Raw genomic sequence first — 19951 nt, forward strand, 5'->3', positions numbered from 1 at the left:
GAGATTTGGTTTCCGTTTTTTTTTTTATAATAAATTCGTATTTTGGCCGAATTGAGTTATTAGATTTTTAAAATTTTTTTGAAACTGTTCAGCAGTTTGAAAAACTGGAGCGCTCCGGAGTCAACTTTAGCTAATGTGAAGGCGTCTAAAAACATTGATCCGTTTTGGTTGTTTATCTACGACCGACAGCTTTTCAGTAATCGACAGATTTCTATAATAGATGTTGCTTTTTTGTCGAATGGCTCCAACCGTCTCTAGAATTTGTTAATTTTATAGAATATTGTTTTAGGATTCCACAAACAAAATTAATTTTAGTATACTTTTTGAGGAACATACGTAAGAAGTTTTTATTTTAAAAATTTTCTAGTTTAAAACTTCAATTAGAGCGAAACTTTTAAATTGATTGTCAAAAGTTGCATTTCTATGTTAATATGGTGGACTTTCTCCGGACCTTCGTAATCTTGTACTATGAAACCTATAGTTTTTGAAAAACGAGTTTAAAATTTGAATAATACATTGTTGTATTTTTTGAACTATGTATCAATCAAATGACTGAAAATAGTCGACCATTTTTTTTTAATTTAAAACGGTTAAAATTTTGGATTTGTAATTATTCCAACTAAACATTCTACTGTAAGAAAAATTTTAAAAAAACTTTGCACCTACCATTTAATTTCCAAAAATTAGTTTAAATATAGTGATAAAACCCGGAAAAACTATAAATTTGTTGTATTGATCACAGAAAATATAAAAACAGAATCTGAAAATTAATATTTTTTTTCTTAGTTTTCAGTTTTCTTTGGAAATCATCAAAACATTTTTTGTGATATTTGCGCGATTTATTAATTCTTGCATGATCATCGTCTTTATTTGTCTGTATGAAATCGTAAATCACGTCCAGCTAGCTGCATTTCGGATAATGTCGTCCGAAAACAATATATTTTTACCAATTTATCCATTTAGTTGATAAATTGCGTCCGAATCAAGGTGGAAATAAATAGTTCGGTGTAAGTGAGTTTGCGGTTAGAGCCGCGACATTTGTTTAGATTTTCTGGTCTGGTCGCGGCAGAGACGCCAAATTTAACGCCGAAGCTGCGCTACGCCCTTCCATCGACTGAAATAGCTGCCTGAAAGAGGGCACTCGCCAAGAATAGTATATCTCACGGTTGCAGCACGCGATCCTTGACGACTTTCGTCCTTTTTTCATCCGTCTGCCATCCTCGGTCGGTCCTTTTCTCGGCGCACTCCTTCATAATTGTTTAAACTACAATTTCAGTAAGCATTTCTTGATTGGTGCGCCACCGGCGATATTTTTAGGACAACTCCGCGTTCCTGTCGCTACTTAATTTTATACATCGTGAGTCTACGTTTATGTTGTTGGCGTCGGGATATTACCTTCCTTCTTTGATTTGTGAACGACACTAATCAAGACAACGACGTGAAGACACTTTCAGCTAAAGTGATAAATAGCGTTCTATTCCGGTTCGTTTCTTGTTTACAAATTATTATTAAAATGGATTTATTGCGTTGAAATGTATTTAATACAGGATTCACTCGAATTTTATTTTACTCACTGTTTTACACAATCATTAATTTATCTTAATAACGCCTACAATAAATCTAAATTAATTAATTAATCGTTAAAATCAAATTTATATTTATTGTACCTTCACTTTTGATTTTTACCTTGAGGGTCCATTCATTTTTCTATTCCACTGTTTATCATTCACGTCCCCTATAACGATTGTTACACAAATTAATTATTTACAAATGAAAGTTTTACTAGAACTACAAATAAATCGACTTGATGAATGAAATTATAACGAACTATTTATAAGTTTGAGGGATTTTTATTAAAACCGGACAAAGATTCAAATTGGCTGAAAGTCAATTCAAAGCAAAATACTTTTCGCAATTGCTTTTAGATTTTAACACTTTGTTAATTCAGTAATTCAATTTTTGAACGGAAGCCAGTACCAGTATTAGAACAGCGAAATGTTCCAAAGCATTTCTGGATATTATTTTTTTTAACTACAGGACGACCAGGTCCAAAAGTCGAATTATGCATTCATTCCTCTTTGGCGTCAGAAGTTGCTGAGTAGCTTTCTGCATATGGAGTACTCGGGCACCAAACGAGCATACATTACACCCCTGTCATTTAAAATTAAAATTTGTCTTTGAAGCTAAGTTTAACATAAACAGTGATACGATATCAATGAGAGAATAAGTAATTCCGATGGCCATTTTTAGCATATCGGCTCATAAATATAATTGGAAATTTTTAGAAACAAAGCATCTGACAAGACAAGCGTAAACAAATTGTTATTTTGTAGTTCCTCGCGCCAAATAATGCTAACTATTAGTTCGAAGATGTTTGTTTGCATGTTTTGTAAATTGTATTTAAATTTTCTACATTTTCTAATGATGTTTCTCAGACTTAATATGATTACTGGAAGACGTGCATTGTGAGAAATCCCACGAATTTTCTACGGCTCGTGATTTTAAACCGTAGGTAATTATTAGTTCCACGATAGTACCACACTACTTAATTTCTTATGTACCGATTTGGGACGCGTAAATTGAGGGTAAATAATCACTTAATCGCTTACAAAAGACCCAAAACCGAGTACCAGTCTCGGATTCTTTACAATCTTCCTTTATCAGATGAAGGCTTTTTCAGGAAACGAATCGATTTCATTTCAATTAATCTAAAATCTAATTTCTACGATAGTTTAGAGTCTTGACAGATCCAATAATAAATTTACCAACTTGGAGAATTTTTGATGATAATAATCTAAACATTATTTAAGATTATATGGAGCAAAACAAATTGATCTTTTTTCATCTCTGATTTCTTATCTCACAAATATTAAAAAGGTAAAAGCACCTTGTCCATTCAAGCGCTAATCCATTCAGTATATTCGCTTCAACTTTTTGTTATTGTAGCTACTAGTGAAAGGTTACAACCATTCTTATCCAACAAGTTACGTCTTTTTGATCCCAACTCTATAAAAGCATCATAAAAATAATCATTACTGATACAAAACAACTTGTCTCTGTTGTAAATATGAATCGCAGCTTTCGTACACGACAGTTACAAGGATGCACCGCACCATAAATGGTTCCTGAAACAAAGCAACTTTTTCAGGACTGGTTGCCACTGGTTGCTTAATAAGAATAGGAGTAGTGCCATTTTTGGGCACCTAAAACCACTTACTAGTTTTGCTAAAATTTTATGAAAAAAATTTAAGATTCAATAAACCGGCAAATGGAAAATGTTTCTAGATCAAGATCTCGCATTGGCGTAATAATTGTTAAACTTTATCACCTCCGCTATTTTTCCAAATATTACAGTTACATAACGAAGTTATGTAATAGTTGCAATTGTTCAAAATTAAAATATAGTCTCACAATACAAGAGAAATTGCTAGAAATCGAACAGGAAAGTGCAGGTGAAATTGTAACAGCGCGTATGTCATCTGCAAAAGGAAAGCGTCCGATCTGATACTGAAAATATTCATTTTCATGCTCTTCTTAACAGGATAAGTGTAACACTGCGATTGGATTTTTTTCGTAATTGCTTAGAGAAATTTCCTTAGTCAAAAATGAATTGTTTTCGAGTGTAGACAATAAGTGAAAGGGAAAATATCGCTTCCTGTAAATTAAAAAGTATTCATTACACAGGAAAAAAATCAATTAGAATGTTTGAAGCGGTAAATGATTTGGCGGAGTCGGAAAAAATTTTCAATCGGGCTACAAGCGTTGAAAATACGATTTTTGCCCGGTAGGGTAATTAGAAGCAATTATTTGCACTTTTTGCATATCATTAATCATTTTTCGAATTAACTTAAATTACCTAAGTAAAAACAATAATGACGCCAAGTAGTTTCGTTGGCCTATTTTCGAAATTAATTAAAGCGGTCTTTTACTAGTTATAGGTGCAAGTGCGCCACGTGAGTAAATCTTAATTTAATTAGAATGATCCGTTAAAAATAGTGGTATAGCATAATAAAACTATTTTAAATGTTCTTAAATTTCCGATTTTATGACTTATTTTCGACATAAATAAGCCCCTCAATAATATTTACATAAATAACCACAAACTAATGGCTGAGCCATAAAGGAGATATTAAACCGGCACAAATTGAATGTAAATACTTTTGTTAACAAATGTGTTAGTGCATAATAAAATGTTGCCTAAAATCGCGCGATTGGATTTTTCAAAATTTAATTGTGATATTTCACAGGTTAACGATCCGGTGATGTAGTAATATGGCTTCCACGTGAGCGCCTATGGACCATCAGAATCGTAAACACACCGAGTATTAATTTATAACACTAGTTAGGGACACGTGCTGGATTTAGACGTCGGTTCCGTGATGACCCACTATAAAGGATTGTGATTTTTAAGTCTAAAAAATGGTTTTATTATTTATGGGAAACGAAACAAGAGATTTGTTATCTTTGAGACGAAGTTTATCTTTTTCCAATCTTGCTTAGTCAATATTGTAATAATCACTCACATTGACACATTCCTGACTGATCAAGTTCATGACTGTTATTATTTTTATTGTTTTCTCTTGTTGTCAAACAAATTCCACACAATTTATACAATAACTAAATCAAAAAGGTATTTTTTTTTAATTACAAAGGCCCTGAAATGACAAAACAAATAAGAATAATCTACTGGGCGACGCGAAAACTGATTTTAACAGAAAGTAATGAGAAAAAAGGAAAAAAGTACAATGGAATGAATTATAGAAGAAAATACGAGACAATTAGAATCTTTATGAAATGTGAATAGGTTTTTTAACCATAATTTATAAAAACTTTATTCATATTATGTTAGTTTTTAGAATCATATACAGAGTGTACTCTTTTCATTGATTCATCAAAAACATTCTTAACGACAAGCAACGTATATAATCTATCGTTTATCAGTCTATTAACTCTTGCAAAAACTGAGCATGTAATTTATTCTCAGTGTGAGAGTATACTGAATGCTACTAATCAATAGTTGTAGTTGTAATGATTCAAAGCAAACTGTAGTAGACAACAATATGCTATTATAAGAAGTCTTTTTAATATTTACAAGCATGCGGACATGGTAGCATTTTATTATAGCCACTAGGAAAAAAACAACGTGTGAAATAACATTGCAATGTTAACAGCAAAAGATAAAATGCAAAATTTATTCTATTTAATTGTAATTGAAAAACTTAACACTCAGATAAAAATGTTTTTTTCCGACAAAAGTATTTTATCGTTTGGGATTAGAACAATGACGCGAATGCAAATCACTTATCGTTTTATACAGAGTGTTCCAAATATAGTATGAAACCTTGATGATAACTGTCACCGAGCGACGCATTGAAAAATATTGTGTTATTATTATATAAATCAAGGTTTTGTTTGGAAAATATGACGTATTTTGCTTATGATGGTTGCGTGCAATGATATAGCGAGGGGACGAGGTGTTTTAATCTAATCTAGGCTTATCGATCCTTATTCTATATTCTCTATACTTTAGTCAAAAATTGAGATAAAACTCGGGTTCATTCTTGTATCAATTAGTCATTGGACCCTTATCAGTGACATTTTGGAAATTCCGAGACCTGTACGTGTTTCCTATTTGTAATTAGCGATAATCCTTTTTCTGGGAACTTTGTGGTTAACTATACCTGACTCAAGTGACATGAACAGGATTTCTGGTTTAAAAAATTGAATCTCAGTTTTGTTTAAACTTAGCAATATAGTGTGAAATTATGCAATCTAACTCTGTTATCACAAACATAACTTCCTTTTATTATTAAGCTACAAAGGATTTAATCATTAATTAAATATTTTTATAAGCGATTGTTGCTTTGGGCGCGAATTCTATTTTCATCGACGAAAAAATATCCTTATCGCAAGATTACCAAATAACGATACACCATAAAATATTTTAAACACTCTTAAACTCTCCAAAAATAAAAGTGCATTTTCACAATTAAGGACATTCAACTCGGTTTAGTATTTTTTCTACGGTAGGTCGTGGTTCAAAATAAAATAATTTTCGCAACTCTGGCCTCAGGCCAAATGTTTATCACTTATCTTCATGTAAAACAATCTACAAAATGATTAGCCACAAAATTACAATAAAATCATAATTATTCTTACTTTATTTTGACAAATAAGTGCCATAGAAATTTGTAATTCCCTCAAGCGCAATAAACAAACCAGTCGCACATTTGGTGCCAAAGTTAAAAATATATTTTTAAAAAAAGTCGCTGATGGTCATCTTTATTTTTCTCTTTAATTATTTTGACAAACAGATGCATTTCAAGTGTTTATTACGATTTGAGAGCAAAACGCTAGTAAGTATATCTGACCTAAAAAAAAATCCGAGCCTTGACCTGAGCTAACGATTGTTTTGATAATAATTGTGTAAATCAATCTACCTTTTCTTTCATAAAAAGGATCCACGTTTAGTGTTTTAACCTAGGTTAAGAAGAAAAGTTTGCAAGACAGGAAATCGGAAAATGAAGGAGCATTGAAGAACGTTAATTGTTCAAAGTAAGAAATGTCAAATGAGGTTATCTCATTGACACACTTTTTCGCGGTCGCACCGTAAAAAAATGTTTGTTTTAGCTTCGACATTTTGATTTTTCTCAATTTGAGATGTTTGCGGCATACAGCCGAAATGTCGATAACAGATGATAACAGTCCATAACTCATTTTGTAAAGGTTTTATTAGCAATTAAAGTTCATTTCAAATAAGCCTTGATAAGGCTATGAATAATTAAAATGGTGTTGCTTTTGGTATCATAATCGGTGCCGCATGTCCGCGTATTTTATTGGCAAATTGAATTTTTCTGGAAAAATTATCAAAGTCCGACATTGTTGCGGATTTACGTTACGTAATTGTTAATGTTATGTGAAAATGATTGTCATTAACATACCGACGTTACAACAATCCACGTGCAAGACGATCGATTTATTGCAGAAATCCACAATCAAAATGGGGTTAGACGATAAGATAAAAAGTGGAAAATAAGGCCGAATTGTGTACCGAAATGATGAATTGGCTAAATGTTTTTCAGATTTACATTTGCAGTTAATCTCTTGATCCTTCTGTCATTCTTCCAGAAAAGATTCAGTGTTTTTGCAAGGCCAAAGACCACACAATCAATTCTAATAATTATTAATATAATGCACATGTAATGTCAAATGATAAGCATTATTGACGTTATTCTATTAGTAAAACCTTGTCACGGTGCCTTGAAAAGCAATCCAACTTTGAACCGTTAAAAAATCGTTTTATATAAGAAAAATGTAAAATTTAGTATCAACGTAACGGTAATTAATGCGCAACTATTTCCTAGAAACTAAAAATTAATAAATTTAAGAATGGCAAAAATAAAAAATTCAACACCAATTTCTAATAAACTTTCAAAGTGCTTTTACTTTTAGTAACAATGATAAGGTTTTTTTCAGTGAGAGTAGTTTAAAAATTAAAGCATGACAGTCACAATTTTATTTAAAACAATATTGAGAGAGGGACGATCGTTACTATTTCATCAATATTTTAACATCTCCTTGAGACAATTTAATTCTTGAATTATAAAGTAGCCCAAATTTGATTATCAAATATTGTAAAACTAGCAAACACGACTCTACCTAAACATTAATATTGCACAAAATATTTTCGTCCTTGACTATTATCACTGATAAACCAATAATCAATTTGTACTGTGTACTCATGGATTAGCTTAAAGGTATTTTCAATATTTTAATTTTGGCTCCTTTTAGTTCGTTCTTACTTTGTACTTAATTATTCGTTATCTTGGCAATAACTCAGCGAAACCGTCGATAAATTACGTTAAAATCGAACTAGGACAGTGGATTTTTGGAAAAAAATTCAAATAGCAAAACTATATTAATATCGTTTAGATGAGCTTGAGGTGAGTCGATGACTTTGCTCTTAACGGCATCGTAATTCTGTTCCTTATAACGGAGTTAAACAATCGTGTCATTTCACCAGCTCTGCACTGATTCTCTACGTCACCGCCTAACGTTGCGAAACTGTACTGTTTTTGTTAATCCACTCGATTGGAAGTGCACAAATTTCATCAAATTTGATTAGATCCGTTGATAACTTATCGTAACAAAATCTAAATTGTAGCTTATGGTATCTAAAGCCGAATATTTACATTGTTACATTATAATAAATAATTTGGGCTTATCCAAATCATACAAAACACTGTGCAATGTTATTTATCGCAGTGACGTGCGAATTTTCAAGATTTTTCTAATCCGAAGCTCCAAAGTACGAATTTTGTCAAGTGCAAAACAAAGTAATCCGAACTTATGATTAGAATTCCAAAATAAATCGTAAAATTAAAAATAATCATTTAGGTAACTAGGCCGGAAAGTGCTGGACAAGTAGGCAAATTTCACTTAATATACTGGGTGACATTAGAAATGAACACTTGACAGTGAAGAAGCGGCAAAGCAATCTTTTCAACACTGAAACGTGAAGCTCATTTTTTCAAAGTTATAAAATATTGATTCTTGTGTACGAATTAAGCTTGAATATTGCCCATTTCTGAATGAAAAACGATTTAATTTAGAATAATTTTGAGCATTTACATAACATGAATAAATTTATCAGCTCAGCAATAATTTTCACGGACTAGAGACCCGACTGGTAACATTGAAACTATGATAAATACGTTCCCTGTAATTTCTCACGCAATGACTGATAAAAAATTCATTTTGTTAAGAATTACCACAAAACAATAAATTGTATCTTAACGTGACAATAAGCTGTTCTCTTTTATAAGTATATTTCCGAGTATCGAAAAACATATACACCACATTTTCTATATAGGTTAAGGAAATATACAGGTGTATGCGGTTTTTCAATCTCACTTGAGCGAAACTGGTTCAGTGTTCAGTGTCGAATTACAAAATCGAACATTTTTGTTTAACTTGCTGGAATTTCCTACAATAATTTCCGAGAGATTTTCAACTGATAGCCCACTGAGAAGATAATGACTTGGTGATAACTCATACACAGAATGACATGCAGGCACCAATACTGAAACGCTTTTACATAAATGAAACAAGAAAGTGGTGCTAGGAGTCACGTTTGGGAGAGATTTTTCCAATTTGTCATATAACAAGCTTTCTCTGTACCTACTATGGATGTAAAGGCCCAGGCTCAAAAAAATAATTTTTTGAAATAAAACTTTAAACTCAAATACGATGCTAATTTTATCTTCTACTCTGTAATACAGCTATTCAAACACTCTAGTGTTTAGGTTGGTAATGTTGTTAACGACCTGATTGTCAAACATCCTAAGATAGCTGTAAAATAGTGGAATTTTCTTGCTCTAGTGTGAAAATCGTTTCCGAGTCCTTTTCAAATCTCTGATTCAAAGAAATTAAGAAAGTTTAAACAAGCCAGTGTTGCCAATTGATTCCTCAGTATACTCAATGTATTTCCCACCCTAACATTCATACATAATAAAAATACATTTCGAACATTAGTTTTATTTTTTCTTAGGTTGACATCTGGTGTATATAAAGTAGGGTAGGAAAAGAGGGAGTGTCGATCCATTATACAAAAGAAAAAGGGGAAAATAGCGATTTTCAATGTAATCCCGATAACCTCCGTCAGGGCTACTATCGCGGCATATTCAAATCTCCGAAGTTGCGTGAAAAGCGTCGAAACGGGTCGCGAAGATTGACATTTAGGTGAGACCTCGCCTCGTAAAATGTTATTAATGCATGATTACGAGTCGTCCCACCTTTAGTTCGTACACGTGGTGTTAACCGTCGCAGCATGTGCTTTAGATAAAGAGGTAAACAATGACGGGTGCCACGTTAGAGATGGGCGAGAGCGCCAGCGGGTAGCGTACGTTTGCTGTTTAGCTGATAATTAGGCGGAGTAATTGAACGTGCACCGAACAGAAGCGAAGTGACACGAAATCGTCCGACACCGGCCAATTTCCACTATTGTGCCAGGTCGGCGACAAATCACAATGCCTGGATTTACCCGATGTTTACACGGCCTACTGCGAATTTTCGACATGATCATACCCTGAGGAAGGCTAAAGGAAAAGACGAAATTTTGAGAGTTTGAGACACGGAGCCGGCACTACACACCTATCCATCGACGCTCTAAAACTAACTCCACGACGAGATGCGTACCGTGGCAACTGGGAGCCACTGGACGCCAGGGGCGGACTCCCAATCAAATTCTAAACTCAGTTCAAAGTTTTTTATTTAACATCACAAAAATACATTTCAGTTTCAGGTTAAAATAATTGCGAAATATTTACTAATTCTTGTATAAAAAAGAACCAATTAAATATATTATTTTTAATTTTTAAGCTAAAATAAGTGAAGATCGTTTTTTTAATCGTTCTGTTTTTTATTTCAAAAAATTGAATTTTTGTTTTTGAGGCTAATTGTGTATTTTTGTTAACGAGTTTTCTGCTTTTTCTATTACAGCAATTTTGTTTTTTTTTTAATTTCTATTTTAGTTGGATTTCTTTAAGAAATTTTTAAATTTATTTAATATTTTTCCAGACACTAGATCTAGAAAAAGAAGTTGTGAAAAAACACTATTTAACAAAGAAAAAAAACTGAAGTAGAAACAGATATTCTCATCTTTGTTAAAGTGTAGAAAATTTGAATCACACACATAGTTTTTTTGGTGCATTTAAACTTTTTTTTAAAAAAAAAGAAAACAATTACCATGTCTAATTAAATTTTTGATCAAAGTAGAAAATGACGTCAAAATTAATTGACAATATAGAAACTTGAAGAGGATAGCTAACGCACGGTTTATGCAGACAAAATTCTACAAATGAGTAAAGAAGATGATCGAATTCCGTTTTTTGTTGTTGTACATTAGTTGATGACAGCACATTCAAAAACTTTGGAAGCACTGTTGCCAAATTGTCCTTTTTTCGTCTTTTCTGGGAAATCCCTTCGGGCCGCAATTTTAACGACTCCGCCTCTGATTCCGAGTTGCGTGCATAGAAAGAGAAGGAAAATTATCCACCCACGGTATCGGTCGCAGTGAGCTGGCAACACCGCCCGCTATAACCGATATTGTGGCCGCATGGAATGGAGGAGAATGAGCTCGGGTCAACTTCCCCTGAACCCCTCCATAGCTGACTACGTGCCGTTGTTTCTCTCACAGGCAGACAGTTGAACGTCGCGTTCCGGTTGTGTAGTACGCGCGCGTTAAAACGCTCGCTCCGGTACAAAACTGTGTTAACAAAATATTATGATCGTGTAAAAGTGTCTCAAACATTGACTATCTTTATGTTTACCCTCAAATGCTGGGATATACTTCCTACAGGTACATATAATTTTTCCTAAATTTTTTGAAAATTTTTACAGGTCGAAAAGCGCGCCACGAGATTTTGGATTTTGAGTGACTGTGAACTAAAGTGAAGTGTTTCTGTTTCTCAATGTGTGCCCTTCTTTTGGATATTTGATCATAGAAAATAAAAAAAGATTAAAATCAGTGTGGTTGAAAAAATTTGACTTGAATTTTTGGGATTAGTGTCAAACTTGGATTGGACTCCAAATTGGATTTTTTTTTAAAAGTGCCCTAATGTGGAACATACTCTTCACTAACAACCCCGGACGAATCCTTGGACTTGTCTAGTGCGGATCAAAATTTTCAAAAAATTTGTGTTTCCACTCGGATGCGTGGTTTAGTGTTTGAAGTGTAATTAAAATTGGGATAATCGTGTGTGATGTTTGGATTTTATGCAGCCATGTGTCACATAAGCGCTCTGCAGATTGACTAATCACCACGTGGATGAGGCCTTCGATGTAACCAGCATGGCCTGTTTCAGGGACTGGTCGCCAGCGGGCGCCACGGCCCAGCAGCAGTTGTCAGTCGTGACCACGGTGTGGGGAGTCACCACGTCTACTCAGTCGGGCCCCCACGGAGGCTACTCGGGTGGCCCGACACCTGCAGGAAATCCCAACTACGGAAACACCCTCAAACAGCAGCAGCCTTCCTACCAAACGGCCTACAGGCAGACCGGGCCTGGGTGAGTCCCCCAATTCAAACTACCCGCCAAAAATTAGCAATTACCATACCCAAGATTTGATCGAAATGGTCGGGCATTACGTTAATAGACATGGATATTGTTCGTCTAAATTGCAATGATACTAATTTTTTATCTTTGTAATGCAACCCACATCGTAAAATAATTAATTAGATGCCAAAATTTTAAGTTTTTTTTTAAATAGGGATTGACAATCGATACACACCTACCACTTTGATTAAAAGATGGTCGACTTACTCGACAACTGTCATTTTCGCATGGCCTACTTTAGATGAGTTAAAGCAACTTTTCTTATAATGACTAAAAATGTGTACAAATACAAAACTAAAATAAAATTATTTTACTTGAAAGCTGAACTAAACTTTGAGTTGCAATATCTTGAATTTGTATTTTATCCAACCTTAAAAACATCAGTTTAGAGTGTGGATCATTGTTGATATTTGTTTACTTTTTGTGTAAAACTATATTTTCCGCAGTATTTGAGGCGAAATATGTTTATTTTATCGCTTATTGTGCAACCAATTTTTTAATTTTCCTAGAAATAAAAAGGATGTGTGAGTGCTAATCGGAGCAATTTTCGCATCGTTTACATATCTGCTAGGAGCGCACGTGTTGTAAACAATTTCAAGTTCGTTCTGTTTTTCTCTCTTAAAGTTCGATAAGCTTAAAATATGCACTTCGAAATATTCGACGAATACAGTTATTTTTGGTTTAAAATAAGTTAGAAAGAATATTGACGAATCGAGTTGAGCTTTAAATATTAAAAGACATTGATTTAGTCACAATCTGGGCCAAGAAAATACGATGATATTAAAATATTTTTCTCGATAATTCGATAAGAAATCATTACTTGCTTTTTTGAAAAATCAATTGTGACACGCCCACGCGCATTGTTATCTTTGTAGACAATATCAAATTAAAAACTGTGAGCGATTGAACCATTCGTCAAATCCGTTTTGTGTAAACGTAAAAAATTCCACTAATGTTTTAAATGGTTTAACACACGTTGCAGTTATTGTTTTCAATAAAAACATATAACACCTCTGTAACCAACAATCGCACCTGTAAAGATAACAGAAATAATGAGCTGATAACATTTCACACCCTGGATGTTTTCGTAACATTAACGTCTGGTCGGTTATATTTTTCGATGGTGAGGAAATATGGCTGTACATTTAACCGGTGGGTAAAGCTAAACAATGCAACAGAAGGGAGATTGTCGGGGTTACAAGGGGGAGTTGCACGCTATGTGACAAACAATAGACCGATTGGCTGGATTCGAGTTAGTGTAGATAAATTATTCCAGCCATATTTGGAGAAAATTGACAACATATTTGTATTGACAATTAAATTGTATTGCAAAAGTAATGGTATAGCCAAAAAATAAAATGTACAAAATTGAAAACTGGATTTTTTAACCAAGCACTCGTCATATAACCACAATTCGTTCCAATTACGTCCCCAAAACATACACAGAGGGGTCAATATGTCGAGGGTTGTAACTAAATATATTTTATTCAATTCACTTGAAGCTTCTTGAAAAATCGCCTTTCTATCGTGTTTGGAGAAATTGAGCTCTTGATTAAAACTGTGTCTGTTTCTTGTTTTATTTGGCCTTCAAATATGTGTAGAAAGTTGGTACTAGTCCTTGACAACAATTCTTGAAATTGTTAGGGGATGACGTTTCGTCAGGTATTGAAAACACGAGTGTATTTGTGATGGGTAAATACAACCCTCAGATTTCCCCCTAAACTGGTCGCAGATAAGAATAGAAAAAAATGTCACCGGTTTGAATACAGCCATGGTCTTTTTTTGGGGCCAACGAATTTTTCTCTCGAAATATAAATTTTAACTGCGTTAATTAATATTTACGCAAATTTATTATATTTTACAATTTTAATTTCTTTTTATGTACCTACCTAGGCAACCTAAAAAACGCCTCATTTAATTTACTAATCTGATTTGTATAATTTTATCTGATCAAGGACGAAGTCATACAACCATTAACGATTCTTTATTAAAAAAATATGAAAAATATTATGTTTCATTCTAAACTAAGCACATTATCGCGATGTTGATAAACAGTAATAAAATTTGCACGAAATAAGATGAGAAACAAAACTTAATTATTGTCGTAAATATCTATTTGACATTCAGTACGAAGATTTGTTCACATGATATGTGATAAAGCTCAGTTATCTAAAACTGAATCTTACACCACTTTGTTATTGATAGAAGAAAATTGGAACATTTTTGCTGTGCTTGTATTGCTTTATAAAGACGTTCTGTTTACCGGTTTTTATGCTTTTTCTTAGATTTCTGTGACATCTTTAACAATTTTTAAGGGAATTACAAAATTGATATTACTGGACATCTTAATCTAATCTTATCTTAGCAAATTAACGTGATCACCTGCTGTTTTTTACCACCTGTTTACAATGCAAATAGAAGTTATCTACGGTTTATTTCAATTTTGGCATACACACAGTCGTTAACAAACTTAAAGATTCTTTTAAAAATGCGTTCAAAAAGATATAATTACTTAATTTGCTTCAAAACCACCATTTTAAGCGCTGTTTAAAGTTTTTTTTGTTAATTTTTACTACATTATGAAGTTAGTGTGAAATACACACGTGCAACAGCCTGATTTATAATTTTATCAAAAGTTGTTATAAATAAAAATATTAATACGATTAGCTACTAACATAATTACATAAATACATAAAATAAAATAAAATTTAAATACTTATGTGACAAATTGTGTCCAACAACAAACAAATTTTATAGTTTTTAGATTAAAAAAAACTTGAGGAATATTATCTAACCGACTAATTTTGTACTTATTTGGTAATATTTTTAGGGATTTTCTTTTGTGACAAAACAATTTGGTAAATTTATTAATTGAATTTGGAATTTTGAAAGTTAGAAACAGTAGATGCTAGCTGTGAAACAAGTGTACGACATATTCGTTTTTGCGTGCAATAATGAAATGAGGTGTCGTTTTCAGGGTTGGAAATTATGGTGGTGGTAATGGTATGAATGGTAGTGAGGGAGGTTACGGAGGTGGTAATGCCCTGTCAACAGCTGCGATGGTAGCGGCTGCGACAGCAACGGCCACCGCCACCGCCAGCGTGGTGGCACTCCAAGACAACAGCCAATTCTCTACCCAGCAGTATTCTCAGGGTTATCAGCAACGCATGATACCCATGAACGGAATGAGCAGCATGAACGGCATGAACACCATGAACCCCATGTCGAACATGGCCAATATGGGCATGGGCAATATGCACAACAACATGATGGGCAACATGGGCCCCAAAATGGGCATGCAATCGCCGGGGCCTACCAACAACTCTATGTACCCCCGTCGGATGACCCCATATCCGTCCCCCGCCATGCACATGTCGCAGAAACGGGGACAACAGTACACCAATTCGGGCCCTTGCCCCACCATGAACCCCAATTTCAACCCCAATGGTCAGTACTATGGGACGCGGCAGCCCAACTTCAACCAGTACCCCTCCCAGCAGACGCTGGGGCCCAGCGGGAATTTTGGGCCGGCAGGGATGGGGCCTGTAGTGCGGGGGGCAGCGGCGCTAAGACAAACCACCCCGCCGTACACCAACCAAGGCCAGTATTTCCCCAACGGACCCATGAATCAGTTTTCGAATGATTCGCAATACATGACGCGGAATGGACAATATGGCAATACGAACCAGTTCCAGCAAGATGTTGCCATGAGGGGCAACATGAATTACCAGCACAGCCCAATCCCGGGCAACCCCACCCCACCTTTAACCCCCGCGAGTAGTATGCCACCCTATATTAGCCCTAACCCGGACGTCAAACCCAACTTCAACGAAATGAAACCTATAATTCCCAGTCAAAGTATGATAGAATACGATTTGGAGGTTTCATAACTAAATCATTTGTTTCAGAAGATGACGAACTTCGGTTAACTTTCCCCGTCCGAGACGGCATAATTCTGCCACCTTTTCGGTTAGAACACAATCTCGCGGTTAGCAATCACGTTTTTCAGTTAAAACCGACGGTTCATCAGACTTTAATGTGGCGTTCTGACTTAGAATTACAACTCAAGTGCTTCCACCACGAAGATAGACAAATGAACACGAATTGGCCGGCTTCCGTACAAGTTTCAGTAAACGCAACACCTCTTATTATAGATCGGGGCGAAAACAAGACATCGCATAAACCATTGTACCTTAAAGATGTCTGCCAACCCGGGCGAAACACTATCCAAATAACAGTTTCGGCTTGTTGTTGTGTAAGTGTATCATTAAATACTCTTAGAACTTACCTAATTGATTCAATTCTAGTCGCATCTCTTCGTCCTACAACTTGTACATAGACCCAGTGTTAGATCAGTACTTCAAGGTCTCCTCCGGAAAAGGCTCCTTACAGCAGATCATTGTATAGCGAAAATTAAAAGAAACTTTAGCAACACTGGTTCCGGTCCGAATATGGAACGAGACCGGGATGCTGTCGAGCAAACCGCTCTCAAAGTGTCCCTCAAATGTCCCATCACCTACAAAAGGATAACACTGCCAGCGAGAGGACACGACTGCAAACACATCCAGTGCTTCGATTTGGAGTCTTATCTCCAAATGAACTGCGAGAGGGGCGCATGGAGGTGTCCGGTCTGTAATAAGCCAGCACAGTTGGAAGGCTTGGAAGTAGATCAGTACATGTGGGGAATTTTGAATACATTAAGTAACAGCGAAGTGGACGAAGTCACGATTGATAGCTCGGCCAACTGGAAGGCGGCCAAAGGCCTAGGGGCGACGATTAAGGTGAGTGACTTGACTTGACCGAAAATGTGGTTTGTGCAGAGTTACAGCTTTTTACATTTTGTATCCAAAATTGTAATTTCAGATGGAGGACGATAACGACTCCTGTGGAGCCAAACGCCTGAACAAAGCGATGTCTCCGGGTAGTATGACGCTGCCGACGATGAACAACTGGGACATGTCGCAAGCAATGTCTCCCTATATACCTCCTGACATGAACAGTATTGCAAGCGGGTCAATGATGAACGGCCCTCCTTCCTACAACAACACTCGGAACGGTCAGTACGACTTCGGATCGTCAACCAACTCAGGAAACAATGAGTATTCGGCCGGGAACGGCCCCTTGTCCCATTTGAGCGAATCGGTCAATTCGCTCGATCCATTAAACGCCATGGAGAAGAGTTTGAACGAACAGGTAAAAATTTCTATTTCTAATTAATTTATTTTGTTAATGTGTGTGTTTTAGATGCCACATACGCCCCACACGCCACACACCCCTCACACGCCTCACACTCCCGGAGGAACGCCCGGATCGGCACACACTCCGGGAGGGACAGGCCCTCCTAGTGTACCTCCAGCGACAGATCACCACAATAACAGTAACAGTTCAAATAGTAGTAGTAATAATAATAGTGGGAACAACAATGAAGCAGTTCCTGAAATACCATCAGATTTGAACTTTGACCCAGCTGCTGTTATCGATGGCGAAGGCACAGGCCAGGAAGCACTCAATGTAAGTTTTTTTTTTAATTCAAAATTTACTTGTGTTGTAAAAAAGGAATGGTATTTATGAGTTGTTTTATTGCAGTTGTTGCCGGATAGTGTGGATCCGATGGAGTTGTTGTCGTATTTGGATCCTCCTGACCTCAATACGCCCCCATCTAGTGGTAGCAGTGCAGGGCATGCCAACACTTCGGCAAGTGATGACCTCCTTGCTCTGTTCGAATAAGATGAGTTCCTGAGCTCACGACCACGATTCGTGGTGGACATGTGAGTGAACAAAGTGTGATAAAACAATCTAAACGTGTTAATTATTGAAGTAAAGGTCTAAATCAAACTATTTTCACTGTATTATTTGTACATAACTACTTAAAAGAATGGCGTGAGTTTTTATTTCATTGGTTGATAAAGTCTATTGAGATATATTTAAATTATTGAGAAGGTCTATTTTGATTTTAATGCCAAAATTTTATTGTATTATATGAGTAACCAGTGGAATAAAAAGCGACTCGTGATGGCCAGTTTAGTATAATATTATTAACTACATGAATATACTTACTATAGTATAGAAGTTGGAACCAAACGATCTAGTACTTCTAGAAACAACCGATGTTGTCGGTTTTTTTGCATCTCGATGTGCATAGGCTTCAAGTATTATCTGCTGTATTCGATTCAGTGAACCTAATATAACAGCAGACAACACGTGTAACGATTCCACACAATCACATGACAGTAGTAGAAATTTCAAATTGTATTTTGATTGTATTATTTGTTTCAGGCTTAAATATCTGCACAAGCATCCACATATAATATTATTATTAATTGAGAACTCTGAGACTGTGATAAAACTTTAATTATAAGTAATTTTAACATATTTGATAATTATATATTTATATTCGTGGTTCTTTAGCGTCGTTTGAATTTGTATTAAACAAAAATATTATGTTATAGTGTGGCTGCTGTTTGTGTGTGTTTTCACTAAAGTTAATTTGATGTGATAAAAATATATTTTGGTTAAATACAATTTGAGTTTTATTCCCAAATCCTTATACGTGTTTGTCACTTTGTATTGATTTTAAGTAGGGTCCAAGTTCCTAAAAGCAAAAATGTATTCACTTTGTATTGATACAAAATTATATCAGGTTCACTAGAATTGCGTAATTCTTATTGCCAAGAATAACTCATTCTAAAAGGTAGGCAGAATAGATGTCAATAAGTTGTATGTAACTAGCCAAAGTAGAGAATTTTTATCAAATTATTGAAAGTTTACAGGCACATGACAACATATACAAAAGTTTATCCAATCACGCGGTGTAAACTTTTAATAAGTTCAGTATAAATTTTGCCAATAATTTATTGTTTTTATTATTCTTTTCGGCAAAATTTCCATCTTCATTTTCAGAAAAGGAACTTTTATAAATTATTTTCGACAATGGACCAATTACATAAAAAATTATGTAACGATTCTTTTCTGAAGGTGATATTCCATCGTTTAGACCAATGTTTAACATATCATTTTAAATATTTCATTTTTGTACAACTGTCCTTTTTTCAGTCGCCGATTTGGACCAATATCGTAAGATAATTTTGTTTCTCGAATAATTTCTCTTTTCAACGTGATTTGTATTAAGCCTCCCTAAAATTATATAATAAAATTGTCAATTTTAGAACGAGACGCAATTTTTTTAAAGCAAGCTGATTATTGGCAATTTTATATTTGTTTCTTATGAATGATATAGATCTAAATTATTATGTAGAAAAACAAAACTGTGTAATATGAATTTTGCTAATTACTGTAAATATATTGTACATTCGTTTAAGGAAATATTATGTCTACGCATAATTGACTATTTGTTTTTCTATTTACGTTCTAGTATTTTATGGGGATTATTATTTACTACACTTATTGTGTTTTATTATATTGTTCAGTACAAATGGAAATTTATTTTTAGTATTTTCTAAATTAGTCCTGTATATTTTATTTCAAATTTTGACTTTGTGTTATCCTATTTTATTATCAGTGTTTTGTGCAATGAATAAAATGTAGACTGATAGTTTTAATACTTATAATTTCATTTTTTATTTTTTTACTCTTTCCTCTTTTAGCCACAACAAAGACTCGTACAGAAAGGTAAGTGCTAATTATAAAGTTTTTTCTCTAAGAAAAATTGCAAAAAAGCTATCAATGAATGGCTATTATTAAAAAATAAGAGATAAAATGTATTCGAGAGTCTTAAAATATATAATGTAACTTCACGATTTATCAATTCATTCATTGTAACAAATTAGATAAATGTTTATAAACATTCTGCTATCAAAAACGGAATTCTCTTTTTTTCA

At 34.4% G+C, this 19951-nt stretch overlaps 1 protein-coding gene across 4 annotated transcripts; it reads left to right on the top strand.

The window, feature by feature from the left end:
- Positions 1-11186: 11186 nt before the first annotated feature.
- LOC123007388 (zinc finger MIZ domain-containing protein 1) lies at positions 11187-19681 on the top strand. 4 transcript variants are annotated; one of them, XM_044402666.1, is made up of 9 exons: positions 11187-11359; positions 11850-12065; positions 15091-15971; positions 16022-16368; positions 16421-16894; positions 16977-17306; positions 17358-17624; positions 17700-17881; positions 18390-19681. In XM_044402666.1, exons 1-8 carry the CDS (start codon positions 11337-11339, stop codon positions 17838-17840), a joined length of 2679 nt encoding a protein of 892 aa, XP_044258601.1. In that variant the 5' UTR covers positions 11187-11336; the 3' UTR covers positions 17841-17881; positions 18390-19681. The 4 variants fall into 4 exon arrangements, with proteins under 4 accessions (XP_044258601.1, XP_044258602.1, XP_044258600.1 ...); XM_044402667.1 differs by having other exon boundaries at positions 16025-16368; positions 17700-19681; XM_044402665.1 differs by having other exon boundaries at positions 11188-11359; positions 17700-19681.
- The last annotated feature ends 270 nt before the right edge of the window (positions 19682-19951 follow it).

The sequence above is a fragment of the Tribolium madens genome, unplaced genomic scaffold, assembly GCF_015345945.1.
Source record: "Tribolium madens isolate multiple individuals breed KSU strain unplaced genomic scaffold, Tmad_KSU_1.1 Scaffold_3;HRSCAF=73;Tcas5.2_LG2, whole genome shotgun sequence".
In the NCBI taxonomy this organism is placed as follows: domain Eukaryota; kingdom Metazoa; phylum Arthropoda; class Insecta; order Coleoptera; family Tenebrionidae; genus Tribolium; species Tribolium madens.